This window comes from Littorina saxatilis, linkage group LG10 (genome assembly GCF_037325665.1).
Source record: "Littorina saxatilis isolate snail1 linkage group LG10, US_GU_Lsax_2.0, whole genome shotgun sequence".
NCBI lineage: Eukaryota > Metazoa > Mollusca > Gastropoda > Littorinimorpha > Littorinidae > Littorina > Littorina saxatilis.
Genome location: NC_090254.1, coordinates 25,906,227 through 25,918,929, shown reverse-complemented (window position 1 = coordinate 25,918,929; position 12,703 = coordinate 25,906,227). Strand labels below are relative to the sequence as shown.

Here is a 12,703-nt window from a genome sequence, read left to right as displayed (position 1 = left end):
GAGGATGTAATGTTATTACTATAATGTGCAACAAGCTTCTGTGAAGGTAAAGCTTATGATAAACCTTTGTTCTTAATCATCTCTGTATGTGTTATATTTAGTATTATTTAGAAATGTTGCGTACATCACATTTAGTGCATAGAGCTTTGTGTTCACCGTTTGTTGTCAGTTGTTAGTGCCTTCCTTCTCTTCATACAATAATATTAATGTCTTCCTTTCTCAATTTTCTTCCATTGTTTTGTTTCAGCTGTGGGACATACGAGATGGCATGTGCAAGCAGACTTTCTCAGGCCATGAATCAGATATTAATGCAATTACTGTAAGTACACAGTGGTTATTCTGTAATAAGTAGGTTGTACTTTTAGGTAAATTACACATAACATTGATGGAGTTTGGGAAAATACAATGTGGGCAAGAAAAGGGTCATGTAGTTCTGAGGGCTCATTATTTGGTTCTCTCTTGAATAGTCTTTAATTGTTATGTGTTTTGAGCCAACTAGTTTTGAAAAGTTTAAGGAAATGCTACAACTAGGAATGACTTCAGTGTGATTTGAATGTTGAATGAGTAAGGCAGTTGAGATAACCAAACACATTTCATTTTATGATGCATTGAGTAAAGTATTAGAGGATTTGTTCTTGTTTATTTTATAGTTTTATCAATGGCAGTATATTGTGTCCTGCATTGTCAGCACAAGTGACATTCATGTGTTTCTGGTTGCAGTACTTCCCCAATGGACATGCGTTTGCCACGGGGTCTGACGATGCTACATGCAGACTTTTTGATATCCGAGCAGACCAGGAGATCGGCATGTATTCTCACGACAATATCATCTGCGGCATAACATCGGTGGCCTTTTCTAAGAGTGGTCGCCTTCTACTGGGCGGTTATGACGACTTCAACTGTAATGTCTGGGACGTCTTGAAACAAGAGCGCGCTGGTTTGTATTTTGAGTAACCTTGAAGAGATTTAGTCATTATATGACATCAATTAATTTCAATAAGAGGCAAAACAGAAGGATTAAAGCAGCCTGCATGCAACTGAGGTAAAAAAAAATTAAAAATCAAATCTTTTGCAGTACTAGATTAATCTTGATTCTAACTGCCACTTGCTTATCTTGTGTTCTACTGTTGAAAACCATAATTCAGACCTGTTTACCAGTACGATTTGGGCGTATTTTGTACGCCAAATTATTATCAGTACGCAAATACGCGACACACGCACAAAATACGCATAAGAAAAAGTCAAGAATACATTTTCCGGTGTTGGTGTGCTGATTACGGGATGGTACAACTGATACCGGTTTCGGTCGAAGGGAGATAATTATGACAGCGAGTCTTCAGCTGTGGAAACCTTGTTCAGTTGTTGGCACGTGCGATCGTCTGGACAATCGTGGCAAAATGAAGCGGTAAAATGTGCCAGTTTCGGATGACTGTACCAAGTCTAAACAGCAGAAGCAGCAGATTTTCTGGGAGAAATATAAGAAAGAGCCAGGAATTGTGGAGTCTACTATGGGAAAAACGACACTGCAGTTCCAAAACTCACATGGACAAGGTTGCTGCAAAGAAATCCGCTGAAAGCTGCCAAGGAATTATTAAGTTCATTCCCGCAAAGCAAATCCTGCCAGAAGAAAAGGCTGTAGTCCGTGCTGAAGCAATGTTTTCTGAGATGATTGTAAAAATGAACTTGCCACTGTCAACCGCAGATGTTATTTCACGAACTTCGTCTTTTCATTATCAATCTGCTTGGAAGACACTGGTTATAATGTTATAACCTGACAGGTAAATAAATATAGGTTACACACTCCGAGTTCTGATTATCTTGCATATTTTCCCGAGGGTCAATTTTCAGGTATTACCGAGCCTTTGGCGAGGTAATACCTGAAAATCGACCCGAGGGAAAATATGCAAGATAATCAGGACGAGGTGTGTAAGCTATTTATCCCATTACTCCGACGTTTTCATTAAAAACACTTACTTTTTCCACTAAAACCTGCCCGTGCCTGTTTTCAGCTTGCCAAAAGCCTCCGCAGTTGACATTCATGTCAATGAATTCATGCGCAAAGCTAGTTCCTATTTGTCAGCATAATGGACGGCGTCATTCGACTTGTATGTGGACATTCAGTCATTCATATTGCTTATAAAAAGGTCTGCTGTCTGCATTTACATTTTGAAAGTCATTTTAAAATATCCCTGTGTATATTTGACATCGGCTTTCGTTATACTCAATTCGGCATACCGGGTTTATATTTTTACCAGAATTGCGCACGATAATGGCAGCGCAACAAATTCAGTTCGGGCCGTGCTGGTTTGATCGTTGACCCAAGTCAGTTCGCATGCAGTGTTACTGTTTGTCAGTCGGGAATAGAAATGTTGGCTGTCATCGCGCTGTTCTGTTTCGGTTTTCACACGTGGATCACTTACATATTCAGTCGTCGGGTTTAGGTGAGCCAAAGCTTCAATACTTCGCCTGTTGTAGACGTTAAGCAATAAAGCTTGGAAGTTGTATGTCGGCACTGAGAGTCGGTCGCGGTACATCGCTTTCAACACCTCACATCCTCTTCTCTTCCCCATATATCTTAACTGTATCTCCAACTTCTTTTCGTCTTCTTCTTTTCATTTTGATGCCATTCCCTCATTTGTCGCTGATCATGAACCCCGCAGTTTACTCGACTCGGATTCACACAAGCCCGTCTAGCAGACGACAGTTCGAACAGTCTTGAACAGCACGGTTGCAAGCAGATTCAGCTATCAATCGAAGCAATACACTTAAAGCCAAAGCAAATAACCAAATGAGAAAACCTAACGTTTGATTTGACTTCATGGTGACTCTTCTGATAATTTTTTTGGGCGTTGGAATGGATCTCAACGGGTTCCCAGCTACGACAACTTTTCGAGAGTTATGCACCGCAGGCATGCCTTCGACAATCGATGTCAGTTTCAGATTGAGTTTTCAAACTACCAGGTGACTGGGTTGTGTTTTGATTGCTCTCTCTCTCTCTCTCTCTCTCTCTCTCTCTCTCTCTCTCTCTCTCTCTCTCTCTCTCTCTCTCTCTCTCTCTCTCTCTCTCTCTCTCTCTCTCTCTCTCTCACTCACTCACTCACGGTTCTGTGTAGATGGCTGTCTGTGTAAAAATTAGGGAGTATCGTCCCTTGATCCCACTCGCGATACTCGTTGAACATGCCTTTGACCATGCAGTCGCTTCAGCCAGCGAAATATCTCGACTCCGCTCTTTAAATCCATGCAGAATGTGCGTATCGTATGAAGTATTCTTTATTTTCTCAATATTGACACATGTAGGCCTGTACCTATACGTGATATTGACTTTGACACCATAAAATATTTCAGTCGTATGTTGAAAAAAGTAGTCCATCTGTAAACTCTGAATATGCAGATGACCTCTATAAATTATTCAATTGTACTCTGAAATCAAAGACAATGACCAACGACAGTTGAGATTGAAACTCGGTTGTGATGGATAATTCATATGGTTGCGATGGATAATTCAGAATAATCACCTCCTCAGCTAACAGAGACAAAGAGGCAGGTCATGGGATAAAATTGTTTTATCCCTGTTGTATCGGAAGGAGTTAAATTCTGAAGATGTTCACAAGACATGCTATTCTTACACAAACACGTTTGCACCCACGGCGTACGTTTTGCTTAGCCCATATGGCTTTGCTTGCAAAGTACACCAACTTTTTGAAAAATACACTTAACTTTTTGAAAAAGTACTCTTGCCTCAGGTTTAGGGTAAACAGGTCTGATAATTGGTTATGTAGCAGTGAATCAAAGCTTGCTCTTCACTGGGTTTTTAATTGTCAAAACATGTCCTGGCAGAACAAACTTTACTCTGTCAGGGTGTGTGTTGAAAAGTTAGCTCAAACTAAGGGACTGGGTGGCCGAGTGGTAACGCACTTGCGCTCGGAATCGAGAGGTTGCGTGTTCGACCCTGGGTCGGGCCGCTATTTTCTCCCCCCTTTCCTAACCTAGATGGTGGGTTCAAGTGCTAGTCTTTCGGATGAGACGAAAAACCGAGGTCCCTTCGTGTACACTATATTGGGGTGTGCACGTTAAAGATCCCACGATTGACAAAAGGGTCTTTCCTGGCAAAATTGTATAGGCATAGATAAAAATGTCCATCAAATACCCGTGTGACTTGGAATAAAGGCCGCGAAAGGTGAAAATTTGCCCAACAGGCTTGAGGTTTGCTGGTCGATGTGAATGCGTGATATATTGTGTAAAAAATTCCATTTCACACGGCATAAAGCGCTTTGAACTTCGGATAAGGCGCTATATAGATAAAGAGAATAATAATAATAAAAACTGTGTTTGTGGTTGCAGGTGTGCTGGCGGGCCACGACAACCGTGTGAGCTGTCTGGGAGTCACAGAGGACGGCTCAGCAGTGGCTACAGGCTCCTGGGACAGCTTCCTGAAGATCTGGAATTGATAGCACGCCTCACCAGCCCTGTCCCTTTTCTCTCGCCTCACCACCCCTGGGGGAGTTGTGCCAGGCTCCTTCTCCTTCACGCAAGCCTCTCCACATTTGAAAAATCAACAACACAACAACCCTGACAAGTTTTGACTACGACAACTACTACCTTCGCTAGCATCACACAGACACCAGGTCATAAGCAACATGCATGTGCAGCACAAGACATCCAATCCGTTATCAGCCAAACCTCCTGTTAGCATACGAGAGTAAACGTCATCTTCGCCCACTTTCACATTTCCGTGTCTGGTTCTGGAAGCTTGTGATCTGAGTCCTGCACAGCTCCACTACCACCCTCTCCAGTGTGACTGAACTCTATTTGGTTCTCTTTTGGATGGAGGATGACTGGTTGTTAGCTGAATGCACTCTTCATTGGTGAACTACTTCAAATACCATCCTAGGATCCATGTACACTACCACTACAACACGAGTGTCCAGGATACATGTAATACTACAGATCATCCGCACAAAGCCACGATGGGAACTATATCAAAACTCGTCAGAGTCACTAAGGAAAAACCCCACTGCGACTTTCCCAGGAAGCCTTGTGGTTTGGTAGGCGATGGAAAGCGAAAGTGAAACAGAGCACCACCACTTTTGGCTGGCTTGTCTTGAGAATATCGGGACATTGTCTTCTGGTCTTGGAATGAGAGGCCTGCATGCTTGTTTTAGTCCGTATCTCTACTTTAGTCATTGCAAGGTGGTAGGGTCAAAGTATTTTTGATTGATGAATAGTGCCAAGCTCTACCCCGTAAAAGAACATTTGTTTTGTTCCTTCATAAGAAGCGTACTAGGGACAGGTATAAATACTAATTGTTCTAAGAATAATCAAAAGTTATAATGGGGCTGTACTTTCTTCTTTTTCAAATTTAGTCTCGAAAGTACATCACTATGTTCATGAATTCCAATTAAGCAATGTACTAAACACTGCTCATTTCATATTGCAAGAGCAGAACAAGTTAAACTAAGAAATAATACAAATGGTTGTTTTAGGGGTAAACATTTTGGTCTGTTTTGACAGAAAATTAGAAATTGCTTTTGGAGTTGTTAATGTTGAGTGGATCTGATCCATATTACAAGATCCAAGTTTTATTTGAAGAGTGTATTTGTGGTGATGACATCTTTTTGACAGTTTCAAACATCAATTTAATGAGTCGGTGGTAAAGCAACAGGAAGCCATGGTAGGGAAAGCGTCGGCCGATGAAAGAGAAATGCGAGTGGATAAGGACTGCAAGCAGAATCTATCCTTGCAAAACGGGCAGTGGCAGGTCTCGTCAACAGCTGTGGAGATGTCTCATCTTCTGTCTGCCCCCACCTTCCCTGTTGTGGAAATCTTGTGTGGTCAGTTGTGTGCTCTGACTTTCTCTAAGACTGGATGAATATGCACCCATCATTCACTTATCCAGGACTCTTGTGTGTGGACTTTTGAGCATATATTTCATATGTATGATGTCATGAAATCTTTTTTTTTCTGTTTTAATTTTGTGTTTAATTTTATTTGTGCAATGTATTTTGAAAATTTTCATGTGTACGCATGAATTGATTTAAAACAAAAAAAAGTGAAAAAGGACAAAAAAAGCAATGTATATGATGTAGGCTGTAAATTTGCAAGTTGAGATAGTGTACTGCGCCGTAATCGCTCGCAGGAATGATTTACTTGGCATTTTGAAGAATAGTCTACTTTGATGACGGATGTGTCTGTTAGATGTTCATGCTTTATGTATGTGGTACTTTCAGTCCCCTCCCCCAAACAGTTTTGCATTTAATTTGCCCTTCTGCTTTGTTTGTCTGGAGCTCAATTTCAGCCTAGTCTTCAGCAATATTCTGAAGGTGGTGCGTGTGAAAAATTACTCTTTTGGTCTTAGGCGGCAATGAATATTTTTCTTTCCTTAGTTGGAAACTGCCTGACCAGTTTACTTGCATTTTTCAGGGAAGCAACAACACACAAATTCGGATTTGGTTGTAGCAACATAGAAAGATCAAGTTAGACATGCACAAACGTGAATTCAAAGTGAGGTGTCACATGCCTTTATTTATTTTTCATCATGAGATCAGAATGCCATGTTGGTCAGCCAGCATGTGCCATCAAATAGGATTAATATTGATTTAAAGCTCTGGTTTTGGTCCAGTCTGTGGTTGCACAATAATTGTGAATTGTGTACTGTCTCTTCTGCCAAGGTTGTCTGCAACATAGATGTGTTTTGTCAGAATAAGTTGTGTGTGAGCGTGTGTTCAGTTGAACAAAAGTTGCATTCAATTGGAAGTGGTTGTATTTCTGAATGCTGGAATCTTTCTTGACAATTTCTGTTTCGTTATTGGTTGAACATGAGCCATCATTGTGTTACTGGTCATGTGTTTAACCATCTTTTTGGGAGATCTGAGAGCAGAATGTTTTGACCATGTTTAATTATCTTGCTCATTTGTGTGTGCATGTGTATTAGTGTGTCTGTGCTCGTGTTGGTTGTAACATGGGCAGTGTTCTAACATTGCATAACTGGGTGTTGTGTTTGTGTCACCATGTTCGCTTTCTCACGGAGCCAGGATTCGCAGTCAGTATCGTTAGGTACGTTCTTTGGGGAAATGTACCGTTTCCTTTCTGTTTGGCTTAAATCTTTGTGGGTGTTTGTGCATATGAGAGAGGACAGAACATGTTGCATTTGTCACAGGCTGGTGGTTTCACTACATGGGCTGACACGGCAGAACAAAAAAAAGGGGGGAAAGCAAGTAGCACACAGACCAATAACGCCCACAGCGTACATAATGTGTAATCTCTGTCTGTTTTTTGATACTACTGTCACAGTTCTGCCTGGCTTGTTGATTGATCTTATCATTTTTCTCAGTGTACAGTTGATACACTTGTGTTGTATGATTAAATGTGATGACGTAGTCATATTTGTGTTCCTTGGGCTGTGAATGATCAAAGCGGTTCTCAAGATGTGCCTCTGTGTGTATGCTCCTCATTGGTCGATCCGAATAAATCTTGTGGGAAAACTCAGAAGTGGCAGAGACTTACGGCTCTGTGAAGTGTCGGGCATTTGCTGCCCTTCGCGTTTCAATTTCTTGCACAGTAGCCAGTCTGAAGGTGCTCCTTGCAGGCAGGCCTGGGTCTGTAATTAGGAAGTGGATCGCTTCATTTCCAGTGGGTTCCCATTTGATGGGTAGCCCACATGGCATCAGCACCAGCCCATCATTGATAAGTGCTTTTCGCCTTTCGCTCATTACATCTGGTGTCATGATCTGAATGGGAGACGTATTACCATTCACCGTCTAAGTTCGGCCAATCTTGCACCTTTAATAAGAAATATACTAAACACACCATAGTTGACGTCAGTGTATGGCTGAGATTATTCTGATCGGATTGTGTTTGTTCTTGACTGATATGTGTGTACACGCATTTCATTGACTGTAGAGCGAGTGGGCGTACTTGTAAATCTGCTCCTCTCAACTTGTCACTTGTACTCTTGTGTGTACAGTAAGTAAATAAATGTATGATTTGTTGATAGTCACATCTTTTTTCTGTTGGTTTAGTCATATTTAAACTATTTTTCAGGACTCCCAACTTGTTTTGTTCATTTTCAGAAGCATGTGTGTTTGCAAAAAAAAAGAACAGCTTTCAATGATATCAGTGTTGATGTTATTATTTATTCTGGGGGATTCATGCTGCGCATACAGTAAAGTGCGAGGCATGAGGTACCCTCCTAGTTCAGTCAAACCATGTTTGGTTATTTTCATTACTTGGGGATCAGAGTAGTTCCTAATGCAGAGGTGGTCAACTACACGATGAGGGGAGGGAAAGTTCCAATAATGGGGTCAGGATTGTTTTTCTCTCTGGCTAAGGTGTGGTTGAATTAAAAGGTTTTGTGATCTTGACAGTGTTTTTGTTTGATGACTTGTATCTCCCGTGTACTAAGGTGAGTCTGTGCAATAGCAGCATGCAAGTTGCGTGTGTATGCATCAGCAGCAGCGTGGATGTAGAAGGTTGGCAGGGGCGTTGCAGAATGGCACGTCTTCTCACTGTCTGCTGTTCTGGGCTCACACCAACCTTCAGTCCTCTTGCTTGTCTGTAACCCTTTTGTGTGCTGTACCCTTTTTACCTACACCCCTTGTTATGTTCAAACAATTTTGTAGTGCGTCAACAGCAAATGTTAGCGCCAATCGAATAACTTCTCTCCCTGGCTTACTGCTCCGTGAAGTCAGTTTCTTTCTGCATTCTTTTTGTTCTTTTGAAACTAGTTTTGTCCATTGAAAAGATTCATCGGCTATATACAAACAAGAGCAAGTAGGGTGCTTGTGTGGTTTGTTATGAACATCTAATCGATCCTATATGAAATGAGTGTTTTTATTTGTTCTGGTGCAAACACTGGTGATTCAATCGATATTATGGAAGGACATAAATGGTGATTCTTCACACCTTCCAGGTCTGTTCCTGTATCAAATTTTTCAAGAGAAATTTCAGCAAGCTTTGTAGTCTTTGAAAGTGCAAATTCTGTTTCCAGAAATCCATCCAGGGAGATGTAAGAACTGTAGTTGGTGCTCTCAACAACATTTTCCCTGACCTGTGAATTTCTTCTTTTCTATTTGGCAAACGCTAACAGTTGGTGACACAAAAAAAGCTAAGGCTATTGTTTCTTCTACTTCTGACACCACTTCTGTATATTTACTAGTCGACAGTTCTCACCTTTTGTGACATTTCATTTCGTATGTGTACATGTAATTTTCATTTGTCAAATAAAGCTATTTGTCTTTAACTATTTGCTTTGTTTACACTTTCTTTGCTATGAATGAAAGGGCTTGTTTCACAGAATGTATTAACTACAACGTTCAATGTGATTGTAATTTGAATAAATGGTGTCATTAGAAAGTTTTTTGTTGGAATTGGTGAGAGTGGGTTGTGACTGGTATGAAAAGTCGCATACCATCGGTCGGGTGTGCCCGTTTAAAAGCCGACGTTAGTCAATGGTAGTACATGTAGTACCTCACGGAAGGTGGAACTTATTTCTGATGAAAGTGCCAGTACTGTACCTAAAACCTTGGGTGAGGTTATGTTAGAAAGTTCTATGAGGTTACCCTCATGAAAACTGGTTGCTTTCTTCCTGGGGAAAGCCAACTGTGACGTAGTGCAAGTTTGATTTTGATACCATGCTCACTGGTGTTTTTTGTGTGTGACACATCAATACTCAGGCCTGGGAATGATACGCCTTTCGTCGTATTTACGACGGAAGTCCTTTTCTAATTGTGTAAGAAAAGAGCCTCCGTGTGCCCTTAAAACGCAACATTTATGCTTAAAACGCAACATTTTTCCGTCAGTACGCCCAAACCACTTTTACTCATTCCCAGGCCTGATACTGTTAAAGGCACAGTGCAGCTCACAGCCTTCGTTTTGCGTTTTTGTTGCAGCTGAGTGCATTTACAGTTCAAAAATCCTCCTGTGGTAGTAAAACAAACCCAAAACTACCCAACGACAACATCTGTGAAGCTCGACAGTTTCTTGTTCACGCGAGTGCATAAATTAACCTAGTTATTACGTGGTGTTTGGTCGGAGTTCGATTCAACTGAGTGATTCCGGCCTCCATTTTACACAAACTCATGATGACGTCTGACATAGTTTGCAAGTGACGTGTCGTTTTGTGCATGATGTGGTCATCTACCTGATCTAAATTTAGATCCAAAAATAGGCCAAGACCAGCCGGGTCCGAGTACGAAATAATTCGTAAAATAATCGCAGTTCTTGACTCTTTGGGTGCAAGTCAATGAAACTTGGTAGTTCTTCACACGGATAGCTGCCTGAGGTATGACTAAAAGCCCCAGGGGCTCTGTGCACCTGGATTTGACAAGTTCAGTACCTTTAACTTGAATTTTTCCTCAACACGTTTTCTAGTATGCTTGTGTTACTCTGCAGTAGAACTGATCAGGTCAGTTTGTCTCTTGGGGTACCCCATTGGTTGGGACGAGAAAGAATTTACCCGATGCTAACCAGCATGTCGTAAGAGGCGACTAACAGGTTCTGTTTCTCCTTTTACCCTTGTTAAGTGTTTCTTGAATAGAATATAGTCAATGTTTGTAAAGATTTTAGTCAAGCAGTATGTAAGAAATGTTACGTCCTTTGTACTGGAAACTTGCATTCTCCCAGTAAGGTCATATATTGTACTACGTTGCAAGCCCCTGGAGCAATTTTTTGATTAGTGCTTTTGTGAACAAGAAACAATTAACAAGTGGCTCTATCCCATCTTTCCCCTATCCCATCTCCCCCCTTCCCCCGTCGCGATATAACCTTGAATGGTTGAAAACGACGTTAAACACCAAATAAAGAAAGAAAGAAAGTCTCTTGGGGTAGAATACTCAATTGACAAAATAAGCTGTAGCCTCCATTTGCATTCCATAGTTTGCAAAATGCCTTATCCCAGTGAAGATATATTGTATTCAAAAGTAGGCTTGTACCTAGGTACAGCATTAAGGTAGCCGACCCAGGTCTGGTATCTGTTACATGTACAATGAATTCCGGTATTCCAGTTTCTCATGACCCAAATTATTCCTTTGACATGCTAGGCTTTTTCTTCGAAGTACATGCAATGATTTCGATACTAAAAAAAAGAAGAAGAATGTTCATCGAACTCAAAAGATGATTTAATCTTTTAGTTGCCAGGAAGAGCTATTTTGATGACCGCATATCTATGTAGGGAAGGGCCCCTAATATGGACCACTTTTTGTTTATTGCTAATAACTAGCTTGTTTTCGTGCAAAGAAGTTTCATTTTGTGTTTGGTAGTCCTTCTTTCTTAGGTTAACCGTTAGGCCTAATTAGAGTAAAATAGCTTTGATACACATTCAGCAAAAATTAAATACAGAAAAAATCACAAAGGGTCCATATTAGGAGCCTGGGCGCCTAATATGGACCAGTGAAGCGGCCTTCACGAATCACTGTAAAAAGCCCCCTATATTTCAAAATAACATGATACAACTTAGTGTGCAAGTCAGCCTAATTAAAATATGCTCTAGATTTATCTGTTTCGGGTTGATGAGAGCATTATTTGAAGCACACCAGGAAACTAAAGAAGCTTATCAAAAACAGAGTGAAAATAAGTGAAATTATCAACTTCCACGAAAAGAAGACTTTTCGTTGCATTTTTTTAAAATCTCGTGGGCTAGTTATAGGTTATTACCAGCAAGCTTCTTAATGAATGAATGAAAATAGCCTTTAGCTTTTATTTTCTTCGATTTGTTAAAGGTGGTCCATATTAGGGGACTCGCACATGTATACTTTGAGGTTTTGCTATTATTTTTTGTTTGCAGTAGAAACTCGGGGTCAACACTGCTAAAATGTAACAAATACGGTTTTATCTGTCATATATAGCCATTTCTGTTTGATAAAAGCTTTGGCTGAAGACAGAAACGAGTCCGTTTTAGGCGGCAAATTTAGAGTGAACGCCGCTAAAAGTGAACAAGTCGCGTAAGGCAAAAATACAATATTTAGTCAAGTAGCTGCCATTTTTCAGCAAGACCGTATACTCGTAGCATCGTCAGTCCACCGCTCATGGCAAAGGCAGTGAAATTGACAAGAAGAGCGGGGTAGTAGTTGCGCTAAGAAGGATAGCACGCTTTTCTGTACCTCTCTTTGTTTTAACTTTCTGAGCGTGTTTTTAATCCAAACATATCATATCTATATGTTTTTGGAATCAGGAACCGACAAGGAATAAGATGAAAGTGTTTTTAAATTGATTTGAACAATTTAATTTTGATAATAATTTTTATATATTTAATTTTCAGAGCTTGTTTTTAATCCGAATATAACATATTTATATGTTTTTGGAATCAGCAAATGATGGAGAATAAGATAAACGTAAATTTGGATCGTTTTATAAATTTTTTTTTTTTTTTACAATTTTCCGATTTTTAATGACCAAAGTCATTAATTAATTTTTAAGCCACCAAGCTGAAATGCAATACCGAACCCCGGGCTTCGTCGAAGATTACTTGACCAAAATTTGAACCAATTTGGTTGAAAAATGAGGGCGTGACAGTGCCGCCTCAACTTTCACGAAAAGCCGGATATGACGTCATCAAAGACATTTATCAAAAAAATGAAAAAAACCTTCGGGGATTTCATACCCAGGAACTCTCATGTCAAATTTCATAAAGATCGGTCCAGTAGTTTAGTCTGAATCGCTCTACACACACACACACACACACGCACGCACACACATACGCACATACACC

At 40.4% G+C, this 12,703-nt stretch overlaps 1 protein-coding gene and 1 long non-coding RNA gene across 2 annotated transcripts in view; both read left to right on the top strand.

Annotated features, from left to right (window-relative positions):
- LOC138978514 (guanine nucleotide-binding protein subunit beta) overlaps positions 1-9,351 on the top strand; it is a 39,373-nt gene extending 30,022 nt beyond the window's left edge. Inside the window, exons 8-10 of the mRNA XM_070351252.1 lie at positions 248-319; positions 721-937; positions 4,342-9,351. Coding sequence (XP_070207353.1) covers positions 248-319; positions 721-937; positions 4,342-4,448 — 396 coding nt within the window. The 3' untranslated portion in view covers positions 4,449-9,351. The remainder of the gene's footprint in view (positions 1-247; positions 320-720; positions 938-4,341) is intronic.
- The window catches only part of LOC138978515 (uncharacterized), a 308,348-nt gene that overhangs the window by 118,286 nt on the left and 177,359 nt on the right, over positions 1-12,703 (top strand). The gene's annotated exons all lie outside the window — the stretch shown is intronic.